Source organism: Mytilus edulis, chromosome 3 (genome assembly GCF_963676685.1).
Source record: "Mytilus edulis chromosome 3, xbMytEdul2.2, whole genome shotgun sequence".
Classification (NCBI taxonomy): domain Eukaryota; kingdom Metazoa; phylum Mollusca; class Bivalvia; order Mytilida; family Mytilidae; genus Mytilus; species Mytilus edulis.
Genome location: NC_092346.1, coordinates 7132863 through 7157480, shown reverse-complemented (window position 1 = coordinate 7157480; position 24618 = coordinate 7132863). Strand labels below are relative to the sequence as shown.

At 33.1% G+C, this 24618-nt stretch overlaps 1 protein-coding gene across 3 annotated transcripts in view; it reads right to left on the bottom strand.

Moving 5' to 3' along the window:
• The window catches only part of LOC139514151 (CLK4-associating serine/arginine rich protein-like), a 39365-nt gene that overhangs the window by 2683 nt on the left and 12064 nt on the right, over positions 1 to 24618 (bottom strand). Inside the window, exons 4-15 of one of the 3 annotated variants that reach the window (XR_011662572.1) lie at positions 23095 to 23193; positions 22128 to 22210; positions 20925 to 21009; positions 20189 to 20301; positions 13118 to 13214; positions 10615 to 10693; positions 9727 to 9800; positions 9098 to 9139; positions 7832 to 7975; positions 6609 to 6914; positions 5839 to 6048; positions 1255 to 1310 (exon numbers count right to left, since the gene is read on the bottom strand). Coding sequence is in view for 2 of the 3 variants with exons in the window: in XM_071302933.1 (XP_071159034.1) it covers positions 1238 to 1310; positions 5839 to 6048; positions 6609 to 6914; positions 7832 to 7975; positions 9098 to 9139; positions 9727 to 9800; positions 10615 to 10693; positions 13118 to 13214; positions 20189 to 20301; positions 20925 to 21009; positions 22128 to 22210; positions 23095 to 23193 (1405 nt within the window). In the remaining variant the exon portion in view is untranslated. Of the gene's footprint in view, positions 1 to 1237; positions 1311 to 5838; positions 6049 to 6608; positions 6915 to 7831; positions 7976 to 9097; positions 9140 to 9726; positions 9801 to 10614; positions 10694 to 13117; positions 13215 to 20188; positions 20302 to 20924; positions 21010 to 22127; positions 22211 to 23094; positions 23194 to 24618 lie in introns of all 3 variants that reach the window. The other 2 variants (XM_071302933.1, XM_071302934.1) reach the window with 2 other exon arrangements.

Below are 24618 nucleotides of genomic sequence, written 5' to 3'. Positions count from 1 at the left end.
AAATTAGTTACAATTTTCATAAATTTTGACACCAGGAATAAATTCAGGATGCATTCTAAGTTAATATCAAGTTCTTTAAAAATCTGCTTTATTTTTTTTTTAAATTTATTATGACAGCCATATCAAAATTGCTGATGGACAGATATTCTTTTTTATAAAATGGGATCAATTTAGAATAGCACTTATATTCTCATCTCATCTCATTGTTTTTCAATTTTCAATAAAAATCTTAGCACAAAAAAACGTTTTAAAAAATGTGTGATATTTTTATTTCCATTTCCAATTATATAGATAAGATGCTTTTTGTGCTTCTTTGTTAAATATTTGTTCGTTTTTGTTCTAATTGAGATTGTGACACAGTGATGACTGCTGTACCCCTATTTTGACAGTTTTAACTATTATATCTGTTTAGTTCACGAATTGTTGTAAATATACGGTAATGGAATTTGATGCGACTGTCAAGCAAGTGAGAGGTTTAATGCTATAAAACCGGGTTTAATCCACCGTTTTCTACGTTTCAAAATGCCTGTACCAAGTCAGGAGTATGACAGTTGTTGTTTTATCATTTGGTTAGGGACTTTCCGTTTTGTATTTTCTTCAGTGTTCAGTATTGTTGTGATTTTACTTTTTTCAGTAGTGAACATGTCAGATGGTTTAAATATGAGCTTGTAAAGACAATCTGCTTGACAAAACTATAAAACTACTGGAAATGCAGAAATAATTATTCAAAATAAAACTTTTCCTCATATGACAGGCAGTCAAATGTATTTCAAAATGTGTAAATGTAACTATTGAACCTTAATATTATCATATGTTACAGAACATAAGGCAGAAAAAATATCATACACGTTTCAGAACTTTATCAGATTTAAAATTTGTATCTAAACATATAAATAAAATTTTTGTTGCTACATAAAAAATGATAAGAGAAAAAATTACTAGAAGTTAAGAACATAGCTATATAGTGCCAAACACTCTTATAGACATGATAAAAATATTTGTAGATTCTCTCTGACTTAAAATGCTTTGAATCTTCCCCAATTTCTGGGGCATGTGTAAGAACTCCATTCTCAATCCATAAAATTTCAACCCGAACGGACAAAATCCAATTTTTATTCTGAAAATATTCATCACTTTTCATAACAGAAACAGTGTGAAAAGATTGGACGATAATCTAGGAATATTTTTATAATGTCTTAAGCAGGGATAACCAAAAATATGTTTTTTCTATCATTACATAGATTTCATTCTTACTGACTTGAAGGTTTAAAGATGCACTTTTACCAGGTAACTTGGTCTCAATTTTTGACCTACAAAAAAAAGAACAGTCTCAATGTCAATCATATTTATACATAGCTTCACTTTAACTAGAGGCTCTCAAGAGCCTGTATCGCTCACCTGATTCTACTTGGGTTTTTGAAATCATATGAAAAAATATAAAATTTGGCTAAAAGTGACAACACAACCTCATTGATAAGGAAAGGAACATGTTTAATTTCATTCAAAAGTCCCCCACTGGCGGCCATCTTGGATGGCGGATCGGCTACAAAGTAACAACACTTGGTCAGCACCTCATAAGGAACATTCATGCCATGTTTGGTTTTATTCCATTCAGTGGTTCTCTAAAAGAAGTCATTTGTATGCATTTCCCATAGGGTCCTATGTTAAACTAAGTCCCCTGCTGGCGGCCATCTTGGATGATGGATCTGCTACAAAGTAACAACACTTGGTCAGCACCTCATAAGGAACATTAATGCAATGTTTAGTTTTATTCCATTCAGTGGTTCTCTAAAAGAAGTCATTTGTATGCATTTCCAATAGGGTCCTATGTTAAACTAAGTCCCTGCTGGCAGCCATCTTGGATAATGGATCGGCTACAAAGTAACAACACTTGGTCAGCACCACATTAGGAACATTCATGCCATGTTTGATTTCATTCCATTCAGTGGTTCTCTAAAAGAAGTCATTTGTATGCATTTCCCATAGGGTCCTATGTTAAACTAAGTCCCATGCTGGCGGCCATCTTGGATAATGGATCGGCTACAAAGTAACAACACTTGGTCAGCACCACATTAGGAACATTCATGCCATGTTTGATTTCATTCCATTCAGTGGTTCTCTAAAAGAAGTCATTTGTATGCATTTCCCATAGGGTCCTATGTTAAACTAAGTCCCATGCTGGCGGCCATCTTGGATGATGGATGGGCTACAAAGAAACAACACATGGTCAGCACGGCATAAGGAACATTCATGTAATGTTTGGTTTCATTCCATTCAGTTGTTCTCTAAAAGAAGTCATTTGTATGCATTTCCCATAGGGTCCTATGTTAAACTAAGTCCCCCGCTGGCGTCCATCTTGGATAATGGATCGGCTACAAAGTAACAACACTTGGTCAGCACCACATTAGGAACATTCATGCCATGTTTGATTTCATTCCATTCGGTGGTTCTCTAAAAGAAGTCATTTGTATGCATTTCCCATAGGGTCCTATGTTAAACTAAGTCCCCCGCTGGCGGCCATCTTGGATGATGGATTGGCTACAAAGTAACAACACTTGGTCAGCACTCCACAAGGAACATTCATGCTATGTTTGGTTTCATTCCATTTAGTGGTTCTCTAGAAGAAGTCATTTGTATGCATTTCCCATAGGGTCCTATGTTAAACTAAGTCCCCCGCTGGCGGCCATCTTGGATGATGGATCGGCTACAAAGTAACAACACTTGGTCAGCACTCCATAAGGAACATTCATGCTATGTTTGGTTTCATTCCATTTAGTGGTTCTCTAGAAGAAGTCATTTGTATGCATTTCCCATAGGGTCCTATGTTCAACTAAGTCCCCTGCTGGCGGCCATCTTGGATGATGGATCGGCTACAAAGTAACAACACTTGGTCAGCACCCCATAAGGAACATTCATGCCATGTTTGATTTCATTCCATTCAGTGGTTCTCTAAAAGAAGTCATTTGTATGCATTTCCCATAGGGTCCTATGTTAAACTAAGTCCCCGGCTAGCAGCCATCTTGGATGATGGATCGGCAACAAAGTAACAACACTTGGTCAGTACCTCATAAGGAACATTCATGCCATGTTTGGTTTCATTCCATTCAGTGGTTCTCTAAAAGAAGTCATTTGTATGCATTTCCCATAGGGTCCTATGTTAAACTAAGTCCCCCGCTGGCGGCCATCTTGGATGATGGATTGGCTACAAAGTAACAACACTTGGTCAGCACTCCACAAGGAACATTCATGCTATGTTTGGTTTCATTCCATTTAGTGGTTCTCTAGAAGAAGTCATTTGTATGCATTTCCCATAGGGTCCTATGTTAAACTAAGTCCCCCGCTGGCGGCCATCTTGGATGATGGATCGGCTACAAAGTAACAACACTTGGTCAGCACTCCATAAGGAACATTCATGCTATGTTTGGTTTCATTCCATTTAGTGGTTCTCTAGAAGAAGTCATTTGTATGCATTTCCCATAGGGTCCTATGTTCAACTAAGTCCCCTGCTGGCGGCCATCTTGGATGATGGATCGGCTACAAAGTAACAACACTTGGTCAGCACCCCATAAGGAACATTCATGCCATGTTTGATTTCATTCCATTCAGTGGTTCTCTAAAAGAAGTCATTTGTATGCATTTCCCATAGGGTCCTATGTTAAACTAAGTCCCCGGCTAGCAGCCATCTTGGATGATGGATCGGCAACAAAGTAACAACACTTGGTCAGTACCTCATAAGGAACATTCATGCCATGTTTGGTTTCATTCCATTCAGTGGTTCTCTAAAAGAAGTCATTTGTATGCATTTCCCATAGGGTCCTATGTTAAACTAAGTCCCCCGCTGGCGGCCATCTTGGATGATGGATCGGCTACAAAGTAACAACACTTGGTCAGCACCTCATAAGGAACATTCATGCCATGTTTGGTTCCATTCCATTCAGTGGTTCTCTAGAAGAAGTTCAAAATGTAAATTGTTAACGACGACGGACGACGACGACGGACGACGGACGCCAAGTGGTGAGAAAAGCTCACTTGGCCCTTCGGGCCAGGTGAGCTAAAAATACATGTTAATAAATATTGTTTTTTATATTGAAATGTTTATCGAATGATTTATTGATGGTTGCTCAATGTCCAGTTGCAAATTTCCAGATGTTTTCGCGACAAGAATAGTTAGGACGCCAAAGGGGAGTAAACATGGTCAAGGGGAGATAATCTTGATTGACACTGGAAAACCAAAGGAATCACCCCAGAAACAATTATTGTATTGAAAGTCACCTATCTGACTAGAAATTGTTGCATATTTATATATAGATATCCCATGATCACTTATCACTGAGAGATAGGATAAGACGTTTCTACATACAATTAAACATTCAAAAGCTCATAAACTGGTATTGAAAGCAAATCACTTTTAAAATATTTTATACTGCTGTTGTTGATAATCAGAAAACAGAAAATGCACTAAATACAATCTGTAGCAACATTTATCAGGAATTACCAAAGTAATCTTATTTTAAGTACATGTATCAGCTGACTTTACAGGTGTATTTTTTGTTCATTAGCTTTGCTTTTGGTAATAATTGTATTTTCTTTCTCCCATACATTTTTGGTTTTTGATTTTGTGTGTGTCCTTTTTATTTTCTTATTGGAGTTGTTTGGGTTTTCTTTTCTTAGCTTATTGGTGGAAGAGAGGAAGTATTTGTTTTGACTCTGACATATAATCATCTCTAACTAAATTAACATTGATATAGATGGAATTTCTCTAATAACAATAGAAAAATCAATCTATTACTGAATCCAACATCTGAAATTTCTTTACAGTTCTTCTGCATATGCACTGTAATCTGTTCTAATTGACTTTATGTAAAATGTCCTTACAGAACATGTGTGATTTCCTGCAAAATTGAACATCCGAAAAACAAAACAATCAGCTGGCATTAAGACAACAATCATAAAATGTGTTTTCCTTCTGAAACTTTTCAGTCCTCATTACATTGGAGTATTCTTATTTTGGAAGCAAAATTAATAATCCTAAATCTATATATTTCCACAACCTTATTTTGAGAGTCCATTCAAAGCAATTTTCAATATAATATGTATTTCAAGGGACATAAACCACTTAAAAATAATTGATTGATACTGATTTTCAGTATTGTCGGAGGTATTCATGATAAAACCCTTTAATATAAATTAACACAGAATATGTAACACCATTTTACTAATTTGATTGTAAAATGTTAATGTTGAAATTAAAACAGCACTTCTTTAACATGTAAATTATGCAAAATATTCAAGTCAATAAACCATGACTAAAGGTACAGGGCTTAACAATTGTCATGGAAATGAGATGTGCCAAAGATTATGATATATTTGATTTTAACCCATAAGTGATTCCCCTTAAACAGATCTAACTAAAACGTTAAGGATGTAATTTATGCCAAAGTTACTAAGTCAATAAACCATGGGATGTGTCAATGCTAATACAACTGCATAACAATTATAATTAATTTATCATTATCAAATAAATTAAAGAAATATCATATATATATAAAATATACAATCAAATAATAGAAAAACTTTAAATACTTTAATTAGTTTGAGCATACTGATTTGATAAATTAACAGGTTGAGAAATAATTAAAATGTTTAAAAACTTTTAGAAATTTACAAAATTTACAGTTTACTAAATACTACTGTTGTGAATTCTCCATTTTTGATGTTCAATACCAACTTTGGAGGATTGAGGAAATATTGTATTTTCCTCAATATGTGATTTTGTGATTTTGCTAAAGTCTTCTAACAAGCAATAGAAAACATGTACAATGAACCCACAGTACTTACCTTTGACCAGAATTCCTATCATTATTCTTGTCATTCCGATCATTCCTGTCACCCCTGTCACCTCTGTCATGCCTGTCATGTCTATCATCTCTTCTGCCGCGGTATGATGTTCGGTGATCACTTTCAGAATCACTTGACTTAGATGATAAACTTTCTCTTCTGTAGCGTTTTATAGGCGGAGCTACAACTGGCTTCTGTGGTGACCGTGACCTAAATAAATAATGCATTTAAAAAATACTTCTAAATTGATCTGAATTCAATAGATATAACTTTCTTTAATTTGAAATTTTAGATAAAATTCCTTTTTTTGTCTTCACGAAAATATACCTTTCAGGAAAGATTATTCAATTCGATTTATGTCTAATGCCATAATCTAAGAAAGGGTTTGTTTTAAAAAAAGAACACAATTGTTTTCCATATAAATTTTTTCTATTATTATCATTCTACATCCAAAAACTTCATAAGGGTTAGCATGTTAAATTGATGCATTCAGCAATTTTCTTCGAATTTGTTTCTTGACGATCCCATTCAAAAACTAAATAAAAAACTAAAAACATAATCTAAATGAATATCAAACTAACAATTTCTGCAATACATTTTATTTTTATTGAATAGTTCAAATATTTTAATAAAATTTCTAGGTCAATCAGAATTCAAAAATACAATCTATTAGGCATTATTTATCTCATAAAAAATCTAAAGCAATCAGTTACTTCCTATTTTCCAGGTCAACATGCAACTTAAGTTGTGGATCTACTGCAAATATTTACCTTGACTTAGAATCATAAGACGATGACCTTGAAGAATACGATCTACTTCTGGATCTAGATCTTGACCTTGACCTCGATCTTGAACGTGAACTTGAACTACGAGATGACTTGCTGGAATATGAACTATGACTTGAGGAACGACTATAACTTCTTTTATGTTTTTCCTTTTCTTTCCTGGATCTAACTGTAGATTTTTTTACTTTTTCCCTTTCTCTCTGATCACGCGACCTTGATCTTGAAGATGGTGACCGAGATCGTGATCTCCTATACTTTTTCTTGTCTTTTTTCTTTTTAGCCTTTTTATCCCTAAAAGCAGAAAACCAAATGTTAATATTTTTTATCATTAGATAATGGTTTGTTAGTTTTCCAATTTTTTCATGTTCATGCATGAATAAGCACAAACACTTAATCCTATATTGTGTGATGGAAAACTTGTTCATTATAAAGAAATATGAGAGATAACTGCATTGTTTAATAAATATCCTGTGGATCCAAGATCTTGTCACAAGAAAAAGATCCAGGCTCCATCTTACAGGCCAAATTTTCGTAGACAAAATGCTGAATACTTGTATGAAAGTGTATGTGCACATTTCTAGTTCAGGAAAGATATCAATTTAATTATTGATTTACTGAAATCGATGATTTAGATTTTTAAAAGTTTACATCTTTTTAAATATGTGTGATATTTGTTTTGTTTTTTTTATGAGAAGATTTAAGATATTCATATGCTGAATAAATAGTATAACTGATAGTACATTTACATTAACTGATAGTACATTTGTCGACATTGCATGTTCTTTAAAAGTACACATATTCATTTTTAAATCAAAAATATTCTTTTACATTCACTTGTGAACCAACATGAAGATTTTCAAAAGAAAACCAGATACGTCTGATTTCTGCCAGATAGCAAACCAAACAGAAAAGTTAACACTACTGCCTAACAAACAGGTCATTTGTTTTTGCAGACTCACACAAGTTATGAAAACAAATGTTCATTTTCTCCAAAAGCTTGTTATCAACACAGTTCTTTCAATTCTTCGGTGTATAAATCTAGTCCACGTATCTTTTATTGTTCGCTTAGGCCATACAGTCCATTTTCTATACATCTTTTATGTATAGGCACAAAAGTATAGACATAAAAATTACAATTAACAGAATGATGGCTGTTTTTATGTAACTGTTCACCGATGGTCCCCAGAAAAACTACAATAAACACCGACCATTTATCTATCTTATCAGTATTAGGGAGTGATGGCCCATGAACAGTTCTTTCTTCGTCACTGTCACCTCCAAAACTTGTTATAAACAACATCTTGTCTTTTCTCTCTGGGGATCTTGACCTTGATTTGGACGATGATGATGACCTGAAAAAATAAATAAACGAATAAAACATATTTTATTTGCAAAAGCAAATATGATATGCTATAGCCATACATAATATATACACAATGTGACAAAAAAAAACATAGCAGAGAATGATACAATATATCTAACCAATAATATCAGATCTAGTTTTCAAATAGTTAGGCCAAATAAAATAGTATGTGTGGTTTCAGTTACATCAGAAAATAAGTAAGGGTAGGTATGTAAGGATTTTTTTTTTATTTTATGGGTTTTTTTTAACATTGAGTCTATGGAAGCAACATTCTGACTTAAACAGTGCTTGATGAAAAATGACAATAATTTTTTTAGGGTAGGCTATTTTTAAGACAAAAAGTAGGGACGGTAGGGTAACTGGAACCACACATATATTTTTATATGGCCTTACAGAGATGAATTGAGTAGCTTTTAACAAACAAGATACAGAGATGAATTGAGTAGCTTTAAACTAACAAGATAATTTAAAACTATTGAGCCAAGAACAAAACTTGTTTACTAGATAACAAACATTTATTTGAGATATCAAGATAACATTGTAAAATTTCTGTAGACCATGCAAGTACTAATAATTTTATAAATTGCATAGTAGATTAAAACAGCAACTGCAAATATTTATTAAAATTATGAATTTCCATTGATTTGCTGTGTGTAAAAGTCTTAAACATATTGAAATCATAGAAAAGGATACTAGGTTTCTAATATTAATAATGTGAGGTTTCAATGTATGTCAAAATATTAACAATGTGACATTAATTCTGAGCCTGAGGTCTTGATTTATCCTATCTAACAAAACTAAATCCAAATAATTACTTATTTCTTTTACAGGTATTTCCTGAAGGAAACTGTAAACAGACTTGTTGGATGTTGACTTTTATTCCCTAAATATTACTACAAAAACTTTAAAACAATGATTGATTGATGGTTATTTCATATCACATGATAAACATTACAGACCAATTCAGATTTTTTATTCCTGAACTTTCTTATAAAAAGTTTATGCTTACCTTTGATAAGGTTCATATTTAGGACTTTTCTGATAAAAAGTTTATGCTTACCTTTGATAAGGTTCATATTTAGGACTTTTCTGATAAAAAGTTCATGCTTACCTTTGATAAGGTTCATATTTAGGACTATCTCTGGCAGCATAGCTAGAAAATATTATATTCAGCCTCATTATCTAATAGTTTGACAAAAATATAATTTTCAAATATTCTTTCTGACAAATTATCACTTTAGCGTTTGAATTTTAGTTTATTTATGTGTTTTTGAGTTTATTGTGGCATCAATTTTCATTGAATTAGTACACATTTTGTTAAGGTGCCAACTGAAGCCCATTGCAGGATTTTCTTGCTGTGTTGAAGATGGTTGATGAATTGGTGGCCTTTCGGATTTTTTCTGCTCTTTGGTCAGGTTGTTGTCTCTTTGACACATTCCCCATTTCCATTCTCAATTTTATCTTGAATTTATATTACAATTGCAGCTTAAACAATATGTGTGAAAACAAAATGTCTTGCAAGTGATCAAATCTATTTTTTGTCATTAAAAAGATAATTAAAGGTTGTATGTGTCCATCTGAGTGCATATACTTAGTAATTATGTGACATTTGAATATAACTGATTAATAGCAAAACTTTCAAAAACTTGTTCTTTTCAGTGAAAATCATATGACAGTAAAGACAACTTATTCACTAACACATTGTTGTAATATGTTTATAAAATACAGTTCTATATATACCTTGGTGGACTTAGCTTTCTCCCTGCAAGTCTTTTTTCCTTGTAAGCTCTTCTTTCTCTTCTTGATTTTCTTCCCTGCAAAAACATTTATTATTTTATCTATTTGCATTTCAGGGATACCAAATCATTTTCAAGCAAGATTCATACATTTTTTATATCCTGACAACAACTTGAAAAGAGTGACTTGTTATTTATGATTCTTGCTTTAAAGTTTATATTTCAACAATAAAATCAACTTTGAATTAATTATAGGTACAAGGGAAGAGTTTAAAATATATCTTTTCAAAAAAGAGAAATTGTATTTCATTAATAATTTCAACTCCAAAATATGAAAATTATTCACACAACAGGCCTTATAAAGCAATCTTTGCTCAGCTTTAACTCCAAAATGAATCATGCTGAGGGAGAACTAACAAAACCAAGTGTTAAAGTCTTGAGTTTGGATCAAGACCAGGGTCTCCCATTTAGCTTGAACATTGTGCAACCGAGAGACCGGATCAAGACCAGGGTCTCCCATTCAGCTTGAACAATGTGCAACCGAGAGACCGGATCAAGACCAGGGTCTCCCATTTAGCTTGAACATTGTGCAACCGAGAGACCGGATCAAGACCAGGGTCTCCCATTTAGCTTGAACATTGTGCAACCGAGAGATTGGATCAAGACCAGGGTCTCCCATTTAGCTTGAACATTGTGCAACCGAGAGACCTGATCAAGACCAGGGTCTCCCATTTAGCTTGAACATTGTGCAACTGAGAGACCGGATCAAGACCAGGGTCTCCCAATTAGCTTGAACATTGTGCAACCGAGAGACCACTAAGTCAATTTATGTTATATATTTAGCAACCTTTCATTCAAAACAAGGGAAGCAATAATGTTCTCTAATACATACAGCAAACTGTGCCTTTTCCTCCTCCAATATCCTGGCAAGTTTCATAGCATCAGCTTCCTCTTTGTCTCTTTGTAACATGCTGTTTAAAAATCAAATAACAAAATAAGTAGTTTGAATGGTGACAATTATTCATACTACAACTATACTAAAAGTATATGTATTCGAAAATGCATGACATATTTGCAACTAATTTAATTTTAATTTAAATTTAAACATATTTATAGTGGATTGGGAAACAAGTTTTGCAACTTATATTAATCCCTTTCCACTTTACGGATGCGAGTGCTGCCTTGTAGCGGCATTAGCAAGGATCCGGAAATTTTTTCACCTAATTTCGGTCATTTTCATATAACTTAAAAGTGCCCCTTTTCAAAAACATTAATCTCATTACTGCATGAGTATGCTCATACTCGTAGCATCAACGAACTTGTTTCACTGTTGCGTCGCATTTACATCATGAGTTATCCTACCATTTTCCTAAAATCAATCAAGAGCAATTAAGGGAAGGCAACAGTTTAAAAATGAAATGATTTTAATGACTCAAAATGATAAAATTCTCAGTCATGGCTTACGTTTCTTTCAATTCTGTAGTCGAAATTAAAACCGGATGTAATGCGATAATACTAAAACAAACAATTCCGGACTCATTTCCGGGATTAGTTTTGTTGATCAAATTCACAGGAAAACATCGGCTTTTTGATGTTTTACCTTTAATAATGTAAGAATATTAATGAAAATAGTTGCACTTGCTTTATTTAGCATGAAGCAATTTTAAATTTACGATTTAGTGTCAAATCTGCGGAAGAGAATTTCAGGCATGCATATTACATAGTAAACAAAGCACGTGTGTTTGTAGTGAAAAAAATCTTTTTTCTACGTAAATTAAATCAAGTTTTAATTAAATTTTAATCATAATTGATAATTGTCTTAGCTGAAAAGTAATTAAATAATGAAGACAGTTGGTATAATTTTAATTTCTTTATAATTTGGAGCTTGTGATTAATAGTCCGGTGTGAATTAAAAACACAGGTAAAGAGATTAGCGATCATTAGCCAAAAGCTCCCCGAGGCATTAATATAGTTATTAGGAGGGCCCTCAGGATTATAACACTTTACTGGAGTGTCAGTTTAATTACATAAAATCGATAAGAAAACAAAAATATGTTCAATATGGCGATTTTGAAACTCGATCTCAACAAAATGACCGAAATTATTTCTGTTGAAAAATAAAATTTGACCTAAATCCCAATAAATGATTTAGGACTTTTGAGTTTCCGAATCGGTCATGTCTGGCATTAGCCTACTCTTTTTTGAAATCTACAAGGGTGTCTTTAACGTGCAAGAGATATGGCTGCCTCTTAACACAGGTCAGCCATTTATCGTCCCCTTCCAATGGACTATCATCGTTTCCTCAAGACCATACTCGCAGATGGTGTCAAGGGAGAGCCGAAAATTGAGTTCCTGAAATTTTCATCCCAAATGGGAATCGAACCAGGAACCTTTGTGTTAGTAGTCTGATGCACTAACCACAGCTCTCTTTTTGCAACTGCATCTTAAACAAATATCAATCAATCAGAATACATACAATAGATGAATTATTGTGTGCTGAATGTCAAAGGCAATTATTTCATTTATATCAATGACAAGAGCAAGTCACAAAGAATCATATAATGTAAAATGTTCTGCAAAGGGAGTTTAACTGCGGGATTTGGATTGCCAGTTGGAAAAAAGTTACATACAACATTCAAAGTTTCTGTTCATATCAACCATATAGTCAGAAATACACAAGGTTTTTGTAATATTTAATTGGTAAACAAATCATATTACATTCGTTTTCAAATTTTTTACGACTTTTAATCTTGAAAATAAAAAAATAACGAGCATTCTATGAGTATTGAATGGCAAAAGTGTTCAACACTGATTATTGATGTGCATTTATAAGTCAAAGAACCATAACTCTGCACAAAATCAACAAATCAGAACAAAATTTGAACTTGATCTGTAACTTGTCATGATAAAACAATACACTACATATCAAATCAATATCTCCAATCATGAAGAAACAAGAATGTGTCCATAGTACACGGATGCCCCACTCGCACTATCATTTTATATGTTTAGTGGACCGTGAAATTGGGGTAAAAATTGTAATTTGGCATTTAAATTAGAAAGATCATATCATAGGGAACATGTATACTAAGTTTCAAGTTGATTGGACTTCAACTTCATCAAAAACTACCTCAACCAAAAACTTTAACCTGTAGTGGGACAGACAGACGAACGGACGAATGAACAGACGGACGCACAGACCAGAAAACATAAACATAATGCCCTCTTCTATCAAAGGTCGTAGAGGGGCATAATATCGTAGGTGGGGCATAAAAAGTGTGGAAAACTGATTTGCCAGACGGATGGATGGACAGAGGGATGGAGTGCAAACCTAAAGTCCCCTTCAACTTCTTAGGTAGAGGACTAAAAAAATATCACAGGTACACTTGACTTACCTGACAAAATCCTCATCTTTCATTCCATACTGCTGAGCACATTCATTGAGTAATCTTTTCTGTTCATTGTTCAGTGTCTCAACATCAAGTGTTATATCTGTAGCGATCAAATAATCAGGTCTTATTCTCATTGAAAAATTGTCATACATTATACTGTGGATTAAATATTATTTCTTGGATACACATTTTCATGGGTTTTGTGGGAACCACAAATTCAAATGTTCAACAAATCATATTAGACCATTGGTTTTCCCGTTTGAATGGTTTTACACTAGTAATTTTGGGGCCCTTTATAGCTTGTTTTTCGGTGTGAGCCAAGGCTCCGTGTTGAAGACCGTCCATTGACCTATAATGGTTTACTTTTTTTTAAATTGTTATTTAGATGAAGAGTTGTCTCATTGGCACTCACACCACATCTTCCTATATCTATTTGTATGCAGAAATTGGAAAAACCACGAAATAGAATATCCACTAAAATTCATATTTTGACTTAATCTTTGAAAAATAAATGAATCCATAAAACTGTGAAATCATTCATTTTTGTGGGTAATGATTAAGTGAAAACAAATTTGTAGCTGCTAGATTTTGTGGTTTTAAAAGATACTGTATACTACATGTAGCCTATAGATCTATAGTATCTTTCATTTATGTCATTTGACTCTAGTGCATAGTTTTCTTACATGCAATCATACTATATGGCATTATTTTTTATAAATTAGAAATTATTTAGAAACTGTGGTTCCTCAGGCAAAGTTAACCTTATTATTTTTAAGTCCCTTTTGGCCATGAAGCTTGTGTCCAATCTTGCAAATCCTTGGATTTCAAATATTTGGTTTTGAGCTTTTCTGATTCATTGGTGAAAAGAAGAATTTGTAAAGCATTAAAGGACTTAACTCTTTAAAAGTGTTATATACACATGGAAAAAAGTATTGCAACACCTTGATTTTTTAAAATTTGAAAAATCAGCCTCTTTTTTTGGATGGAATATAATAAAATATTTGTATAATATTATTGAAACATAGTTTATGATAACATTGGCATTGAAAAGACCAAAAAATGTTTGAAAAAAATGATTTATATCACCACAATTTTAACAAGAGGCTCTCAAGAGCCTGAATCGCTCACCTGAATTTTTTTGGTTTAATCTCTCATCAATGATTATTTTGGCTTTTCAATTTATTTAAATGTTCTTTGAATCGTCCTATTTTCTTCAAAAGCAAAAAAAAATCATTTTCTCCTATGTTCTATTTTAGCCATAGGAGCTATGTTTCTTGACATACAAGGAAATGAAATATAAAATTTATACTAGATACTCTGAAACTCTGAAACTCATTTAGCATAAGTTTTGCTGAAATTGATACAGCAGTTTCATAAGAGAAGATTTTTTAAAGTAAGTCAACATGGTGAACAAATTGTGAAAAAAGTCTTTAAAGGGCAATAACTCCTAAAGAGGTCAATTGACAATTTTGGTCAAATTGACTTATTTGTAGATCTTACTTTGCTGATCATATTTGCTGTTTACAGTTTATCTTTATCTATAATAATATTCAAGATAATGACCAAAAACTGCAAAATTTCCTTAAAATTACCAATTAAGTGGCAGCAACCCAACAATTGGATGTTTGATTCATCTGAAAATTTCAGGGCTGATAGATATTGACCTAATGAACATTTTTACTCCATGTCAGATTTGCTCTTAATGCTTTCGTTTTTGAGATATAAGCCAAAAACTGCATTTGACCCCTATGTTCTATTTTAAGTAACGGCGGCCATGTTTTTTGACGGATCAAAAATCAAAGCACACACTTTGTGCAGGATAATCTAAGGAACAACCATGCTAAGTTTTAACCAAATCCATTCAGTAGTTTCAGAGGAGAAGATTTTTTAAAGTTAGCAAATATGATGAACAAATTGTGAAAAATTGTCATTAAAGGACAATAACCCCTTAAGGGGTCAATTGACAATTTTGGTCAAATAAACTTATTGGTAGATCTTACTTTGCTGATCTTTTTTGCTGTTTACAGTTTATCTTTATCTATAATAATATTCAAGATAATGACCAAAAACTGCAAAATTTCCTTAAAATTACCAATTAAGTGGCAGCAACCCAACAATGGTTTGTTTGATTCATCTGAAAATTTCAGGGCTGATAGATCTTGACCTAATGAACATTTTTACTCCATGTCAGATTTGCTCTAAATGCTTTCGTTTTTGAGATATAAGCCAAAAACTGCACTTGACCCCTATGTTCTATTTTAAGTAACGGCGGCCATGTTTTTTGACGGATCAAAAATCAAAGCACACACTTTGTGCAGGATAATCTAAGGAACAATCATGCTAAGTTTTAACCAAATCCATTCAGTAGTTTCAGAGGAGAAGATTTTTTAAAGTTAGCAAATATGATGAACAAATTGTGAAAAATTGTCATTAAAGGACAATAACGCCTTAAGGGGTCAATTGACAATTTTGGTCATATTAACTTATTTGTAGATCTTACTTTGCTGATCTTTTTTGCTGTTTACAGTTTATCTTTATCTATAATAATATTCAAGATAATGACCAAAAACTGCAAAATTTCCTTAAAATTACCAATTAAGTGGCAGCAACCCAACAATTGTTTGTTTGATTCATCTGAAAATTTCAGGGCTGATAGATCTTGACCTAATGAACATTTTTACCCCATGTCAGATTTGCTCTAAATGCTTTCGTTTTTGAGATATAAGCCAAAAACTGCATTTGACCCCTATGTTCTATTTTAAGTAACGGTGGCCATGTTTTTTGACGGATCAAAAATTGAAGCGCACATTTTGTGCAGGATATACTAAGGAACAATCATGTTAAGTTTCATTCAAATCCATTCAGTAGTTTCAGAGGAGAAGATGTTTGAAAAATTGTTAACGACGACAGACGACGACGACGACGACGACGACGACGTCGACGACGACGGACGCCAAGTGATGAGAAAAGCTCACATGGCCTTTTAGGCCAGGTGAGCTAATAACAAAATGAAGTGTTTTTTGTACAAAAAAATGCATTTTACAACTTTTACTGTAGTCGAACCTTACAATGTCAGACATTTCAAAATTAATCTTCAGATGATTGTTCACATTATGGTTGATCGTTATACGCCAAAGAATTAGTACTTTGTGCGCAGCCTCCATTCAAACGGATAACCGCATCTAAACGTCTTCTGATTCCTGCCAAAAATCGACTAATTTGTTGCTAAGGTAGCAGCAACCATTTCTGATGAAGAGCATTGTTTATTTCATGATGTGTTTGAACTGGGGTGTCCTTTCGCGCACGTTCCGCCCAATAGTGTTCCATATATGCTCCATATGGTTCAAATCCGGGCTACGATCCGTCCAAGGAAGATGAACCGAGTTCCATTGGAACAATGGATCTTCCTCCACGATGCTAATTTTCAACTTTAGCGAGATCTGCACTACATTGGATATGGAAAACTGTGTGTCTGTTTGTAAGCAAAGGTCTCTGAAATGGTCTTATCGCACGATAACCAGTAGCGATGAGTCGATCACGAACAGTTCTTGTTAAAAAGATCCTGTATGCCCACCACTCTCTTTTTAGGATTGTATTGTATGCAATTGGTTTCCTTCTGACCAACCTTCATTATGCTTGATTTTCCCTAGCAAATGGTATAGGGGGTCTTCTTTATCTCCGAAGGTCTTGAACAGCGTTTAGTGCCTTATTTTTAACTCAAAACGACTTATAGTGGAATGGTGATGACCAACAATACGTGCAGTTGTTACAGAGACATCCCTGCTTCTCTCATGCTGATAATATGCCATCTTGCTGCAGTTTAGAGTTGTCGAGGACCCATTACAAGGTGTCAATCACATAACTTTAAAAACTTGGTTATTTAAAGTGTTGAAAACAATGAGGATGAAAACATCTGTTTTGCTGTTGACGGGTACAGTAGCTGCATGTGCAGATAAAAACTTATTTATTGATTAAGCTCAGGTGATACTTAAATAATGTTTAAGTTGTTCTATTTTACCAAATTATATCACAAAAAAATAAAAAGTGTTTTTTTTATTTCAATTTCAATTTGGTGTTGCAATACTTTTTTCCATGTGTATATGGACCATAATTTGCTATTGGGCTCCGTTTCCTATAACTATAGAAAAGTGATAAAATTTGAATTACTGTAAGAAAAGTTGTAACTACATCTAAAGATGCCATTATTTTTATTAACATACAAGTGTATGCTACTCTTCCCTAGAAAAAAATTGAAATATACGAATTTCAAAGATTCTACAACCGTATTTTTGTGTCGTTTCTCGCGTTACTTTTTGCTTCCGAAGAGCATAACGCTGACTGATTTATAGATAATCGTCACCGGCAAATTCGTAACTTTTGCTTTCAAATAACAAAGAACATCGACCAATAAGAATAGTGAGAAGAAAATGCCGAGAACTATAAGTATTTATGTAGCAGATGTAAGAACAGTGGCGTGATTTTTGTGTCGGATTTCGTAACGCAAATTTTAGATGATGTAATCTGTTTTGTTGTAATAGAATTCTTAAAAACAATATGCAAATATGAACTCTCGCGAGATGTTCAAACAGGTAAATCAGAGATGATTTACATTCTTGTTTTGATCTTCGTAATAATTAAGTAAGAAAATGACGTTATCGTTATGCGTTACATTTCACACGAAACAGAAGTCCAGTTATTTATTAAAATTGTTTTTGTCCTTAAGTTCTAATCATTTCCGGTCATACGTGAAACATGTGACTAACATGTGATCACGCCCTTACAGCCGGACATACGATATACTAGTTCTAAACATTGTTTTTGTTTCCAACGGGATGTTAGCAAACATAATCTGTAGACTTGTTTCGACTTGTTTAAAAAAGGAAAATACAATTTTCAAAGAGATTGCGCCGGGGGTCTATTAATTATTATTTCTATGTGCATAATGTTACATACGATCTTGTGTGAAAATAAATGCCCAATGACTTGACAAAATCGATTTCAAATTTGACCGACGTTTAAACACACTACGTTTCCCAATAACGATGTAAAGGGTCCTTGGAAAATTCAATCGAAATTACGTCTCTTATCATGGTGCCGATGTTCGTTGGATTGATTTTGCCTCAGCAGTAAATATTACTGGATATTTTAGGTGAATAAAGATAATTAAATGAAAAATGCATGTTAATATACCGTTACACTAGGAATGTACAAAGTTGGTAACTTTGTCACAATTTTTAATTATTTTTTTTTATTCATGTTCTGCAAACACTTTTCAGAAACGCAATAAACTTGTCAAAGGAAAAGTAAACTTTTACCAGGCATGACTTGAAAGGAAGTACTTTATTGATTTTAGCCCACTAAAGTAGGTTAAAATGTGGAAACCATGTAGATGGTGTACAGGTCACAAATATCACATGGTGCCTATTTTAAAGATTTTAATTCCAAGTTAAAAGTATTTTTCTTTACTGGATTTAAAGAATTTTACATTGCCAATGATTTGGAATAAATTTTATATAACTGGAATTTCAAAACCAAATATAAATATATTTTTTTGGCCAAAACATCAAGATACAACGATTATGGTATCCTGTATCAATGAAGAAAATATGGAAAATTCTGAATAAATTGTACTAATTGTTTTCAAAACAAGCACATATTTAGGAGTTTTATAATACTGTTACATTTAAGATGGATTTTAAGAAAAAGTATACTGTTCAGATTATTTTCAGCAGATTTTGCAATAAAATAAAACTAAAAAAATGCTTTCGGTTTCTTATGGTTTCCTGTCACGTTTAAAAAAAACTTTAATTTAACATTGAAAATAGATTTTAAATATTAACATGAAGCAAGTAACACTAGTAATGGTGTTTATTTATGCCTTTTGAATTATATTGTGCAAAATAAAGAAAATAAAGATTGGTTTCCTGTTTGGTTTCCTGTCACGTAAACGATGAATCAAATTGTATTAATTTTTTCTCGAAAAACTCAATTGTTCCATTCATACTATTCTAACACCAACACAACCCACAAAATAAAAGTTAAAATTTTAGAACTTATAAAAAAGGATACAAAAAGAAACCAAAGGCCGAATACCAAATTATGGTCTATATATTGGATTCATAAGTAAAGTTAACCCAGTGTATCCCAAACTCTGTCTGACCGACAAAATGTCAGACAAAAAATCATTTGGTCAGACAGAACTTTTAAGATTTTTTGGTTTATATATAGTAGAAAAACGTCAAATTTCTCTTTCAGTCAGACAACCCTAAAACAGTTTCGATTGTTAACCTGTATGTTTGTAATGTCTCAGCTATTCCATTTTTTTTTAATTTTTTTTTTTTATTCGAAAATAGTGTAGTCATGTGACAAAATTCCCATTTTTCATCAGTTATAGAACTTATACTGGGTAAAGACAGAATATACTGTTAATTCAGAAGTTATTGCGAGTTTTTTATTATTGCGAGAAATGCAACAGAGTTGTAAACGCATTAATCTAAACTCCCATTTTGATATATTGTGTATGACTTAAACACGAATTTTCTCAAAATCATAAAAATAAATAACGCATTTCAGTCTAAAATGACAAAATCGCAATAATAAATGCACGCAATAATTTCTGAATTTACAGTAGTTGAAAGTAAAATTTTACTATTTACATCCTTATTTTAGGACAGACCACTTGCCTTTCGTGTGTTTTTTGCTGTGAATTTTCAGACTTTTTAAAATGAATAGATACCCCATATCCTTTATCTTTCTATCAAGGGGCAACTACTGTGAATTCATTAAAATTCATTAAATACCAATTTTCGTGGATTTCGTGGGTATAGGTAAACAACGAAATTAAATGTTTAATGAATGACAAATTTTCTTAAGGTTTGTATAAAGACTTTGGCAAAGCAAGGAAATTAAATGTCCAGTGTCCATGAACATGCAAGTTTTCCTTCATCCATGAAATTGGTGCCCACGAAAATAAATGTATCCACAGTATATGCTCTAAATGAATTCTATTTCATCAGCCACACAAAGGAGACACAGTATACATTGATAAAGTGTAAAAATGATTCAGAACCCTACCTAAATCGACATCTTCTACGTCTGTGTCACTGCTTTCACTGTCATCATCATCTTTGAGAACAGGTGTACTGTCTTCATATACAAACGCTATGGCAGCTTTCTTTCCCTCCAATCTGAAGAGGTTATACATATATCATAAACATGTTTCAATAACAATTTAAAACACAGCACCCAATTAAATGCCTATTTTAATAATATAAATATAAGGTGACATTTACTTAATAGTAAAATTGATCTACCAACATCACTCAAATTTCGTTTTTTTATTGGAATGGTCCTAAAATGATCAAGGATCAACTTTTGAAAAAATTCTTCTGAAGTGCTATCACATGAATTTTTTTTAAATTAAATACATGAAAAACAAAGCAATTTCTTTTTGAAATCTAAAATAAAAATTAATGTACTATGAAATTATTTTGGTTGAATTGTAAACTACTGAATTAAATATCTAGATCTTGTTTTTTTATTATATAGATTAGACAATTGGTTTTCCTGTTTCAATTGTTTTTCCCTAGTCATTTTGGGGCCCTTTAGGCCTAATAGCTTGCTGTTCGGTGTGAGTGTTGACGGCTTAACATTGACCTATAATTGTTTACTTTTTACAAATTGTGACATGGATGGAGAGTTGTCTCATTGGCAATCTTACCCCATCTTCTTGTTTATTTATCTGACCATCAACAGTAATCTTATTATGAAACAAGCTGATTTAAATTTTCTATTTTCTACAATAGATTACTTTTTCTTTTCTTCGTCCTTGGATTTGTCAACATTCCCAAACTGTTCATCAACATAGATCTGGTATAAAGCTTGTTCTTCTGTCACTGAAATTAGAAAAGTTTGTCAAGAGTAAAATACTGTGGATTCATTTATTTTCGTGCGTACCAATTTTCATGGATTGGGATAAATTGCATTTTTGTGGATATTAGATTTCGTGGTTTTGCCAAAGTTTGCATACATTCCCTATTTAGAAAATTTATAATTCTTTGAACATTCAATCAAATTCATGGTTCCCGTGTGCCAACGAAATCCACGAAAATTGGTATACAACGAATATATATGAATCCACAGTAATTGTTATTCTAGATCCAAACAAGAGATATCTGAATACATTTATTGTTAGGGTTAAAGTAAAAACTAGAAAAAATAAACCCCTCACTAAAATTTCCCACCTTACAGTTTATTCCATATTCACTGAAGAATATTGCATCAGATTATTATAAAAAAAAGTTATTAAAAATACACAATTACTGGCTGACAAACCCTCCCCTTTTTTAAGTTCAAAATGTAAAAAAAACATATTGTTTTTAGCCTTTCTTTTAATAAAAACTGAAAGTATATGATATATTCTTAAACAAGCTACAACAACAGCACAAACTATTACTGATTGTCTAAAAACATTTGGATTACTGACTTAGATACATAAAATAAAAAATTACCATTCCAAGTGTTTGCGGGCATGATTTTGGGATTTTTATATACACCTTATATTTTCTTATCTTCTTCAGATTTAAAACATTTCAGTTCCAAACTCATCCAATATTCCAACCTCATTAAACAGAATTAGCCTTCTCCTAAACACTATTTATATATTGCTTCGCAAATTGTTGCTTGCTTAATGTTCAGTGGCAAACATTTCATGCTTTTTCAAAACTAAACATTACAGAAAAATCTTAGGTAGGCTCTGCAAAGTGGGTCAACTCTGGGGAAAAGCAGGACATTAGGACTATAACTTGAAAGGGAACTATGTTGGAGAGGGACAGTGCAGTCTTCATGCTGAGTGGCAGCCCAGGCTAGTAAAATTGCTCTCAGGCCTGTAAAAATCATATCTACAGGCCAACAGAATCTAACTAAAAATTTTCAAAAATTGAGCTCCAGGCCTGTAGATTTGAAAGTTCGTCGTGAAGACTGCGGACAGACATCACTGTATAATGATACGTACATCCAGCACATTCGTTTTCTACTATAATTCTGTAACGTTCATAGTTAATAGATCTTTCCTCTTCTTCCTCTCTTTTACTCAATCTGAAAATGTGATCGTGGATACTTATATGCTGCAATATTTTAATGAATAAATAAATAGAGAATGGTGTCCATGGTACACAGATGATGCCCCAGCTAGCATATAACGTTATAGAGGTACATAACTCCAGAATAGTAAAAGTGAAATTGAAACTTGAGCTGTGTTTTGTGGTAATAAGCATTGTGTACAAGTTTCATAATATTTAATTGAGGCAAACTAAAAGTTAGAGAAAGGAAACCAATTACGGGATGTACAGACATAATGATGGACAGACAGACATCCAAGAGAAACACTTAATGCTTCCTCTGCTGTGGCAGGGGCATAAAAATGCACAATTACATAAGGCGCATGGACTATTTTATGATAAAAAATTCATTGCATCTTCAAATAAAGCACACTTGTGAAATTATTCAGCAAACCCTAAAGAAAGGTATATTCTATGGTCAGTAGTCTTATGCACATTGTTTATATGTATCTCATAATATAACATGTTTTATTTATATTTTCAGATCGGTGAGAAGTTTAGGTACAATTTAAAAAAAAACACAATTATTTGTTACATATAAAATTTTATAAATAGAATACTGTAAATTCAGAAATTATTGTAAGGTTTTTATTGATGCAAATAATGTGACTAAGTGAGAATCGCAATAATAAGAACTGGCATTCTGTTATCTGGTACATATAACTGTATGGATATTTTCCTGAAATCGCAATAATTAATCTTGCATTTTCGTCATGTTTTCAAAAATAACAAATAAAAAATGAACACAATAATTTCTGAATTAACAGTAATTAAACCTTATTTATGGATTTTATGAAGTCAAGTTGTTTTGTTTTTCAACAATGTCCAGGTATTGACAGTGTAGATGTTCTCAATACTTACGTTGGAGGGGCTACAATCTTAGTCTGTGGCATATAGTCAAGATGGGCTCGTACATCAAATCTGTCAATCATATTATCTTCTTGACCTTGCCATGGCATCCTGTTATTTATCAAATTTATAATATAAGTTGATGTCACAAAACATGAAGAACAAATAATTGATAAAAGCAATGGAAGAAGTAATTTAAAAACTAATAACCAAGGATAGGAACTAGAGGCTCTCAAGAGCCTGTATCGCTCACCTGATTCTACTTGGGTTTTTGAAATCATATGAAAAAATATAAAATTTGGCTAAAAGTGACAACACAACCTCATTGATAAGGAAAGGAACATGTTTAATTTCATTCAAAAGTCCCCCACTGGTGGCCATCTTGGATGGCGGATCGGCTACAAAGTAACAACACTTGGTCAGCACCTCATAAGGAAATTTCATGCCATGTTTGGTTTTATTCCATTCAGTGGTTCTCTAAAAGAAGTCATTTGTATGCATTTCCCATAGGGTCCTATGTTAAACTAAGTCTCCTGCTGGGGGCCATCTTGGATGATGGATCTGCTACAAATTAACAACACTTGGTCAGCACCTCATAAGGAACATTCATGCAATGTTTAGTTTTATTCCATTCAGTGGTTCTCTAAAAGAAGTCATTTGTATGCATTTCCAATAGGGTCCTATGTTAAACTAAGTCCCTGCTGGCGGCCATCTTGGATAATGGATCGGCTACAAAGTAACAACACTTGGTCAGCACCACATTAGGAACATTCATGCCATGTTTGATTTCATTCCATTCAGTGGTTCTCTAAAAGAAGTCATTTGTATGCATTTCCCATAGGGTCCTATGTTAAACTAAGTCCCATGCTGGCGGCCATCTTGGATGAAGGATGGGCTACAAAGAAACAACACATGGTCAGCACAGCAGCATAAGGAACATTCATGCAATGTTTGGTTTCATTACATTCAGTTGTTCTCTAAAAGAAGTCATTTGTATGCATTTCCCATAGGGTCCTATGTTAAACTAAGTCCCCCGCTGGCGTCCATCTTGGATAATGGATCGGCTACAAAGTAACAACACTTGGTCAGCACCACATTAGGAACATTCATGCCATGTTTGATTTCATTCCATTCAGTGGTTCTCTAAAAGAAGTCATTTGTATGCATTTCCCATAGGGTCCTATGTTAAACTAAGTCCCCCGCTGGCGGCCATCTTGGATGATGGATTGGCTACAAAGTAACAACACTTGGTCAGCACTCCATAAGGAACATTCATGCTATGTTTGGTTTCATTCCATTTAGTGGTTCTCTAGAAGAAGTCATTTGTATGCATTTCCCATAGGGTCCTATGTTAAACTAAGTCCCCCGCTGGTGGCCATCTTGGATGATGGATCGGCTACAAAGTAACAACACTTGGTCAGCACTCCATAAGGAACATTCATGCTATGTTTGGTTTCATTCCATTTAGTGGTTCTCTAAAAGAAGTCATTTGTATGCATTTCCCATAGGGTCCTGTGTTAAACTAAGTCCCCCGCT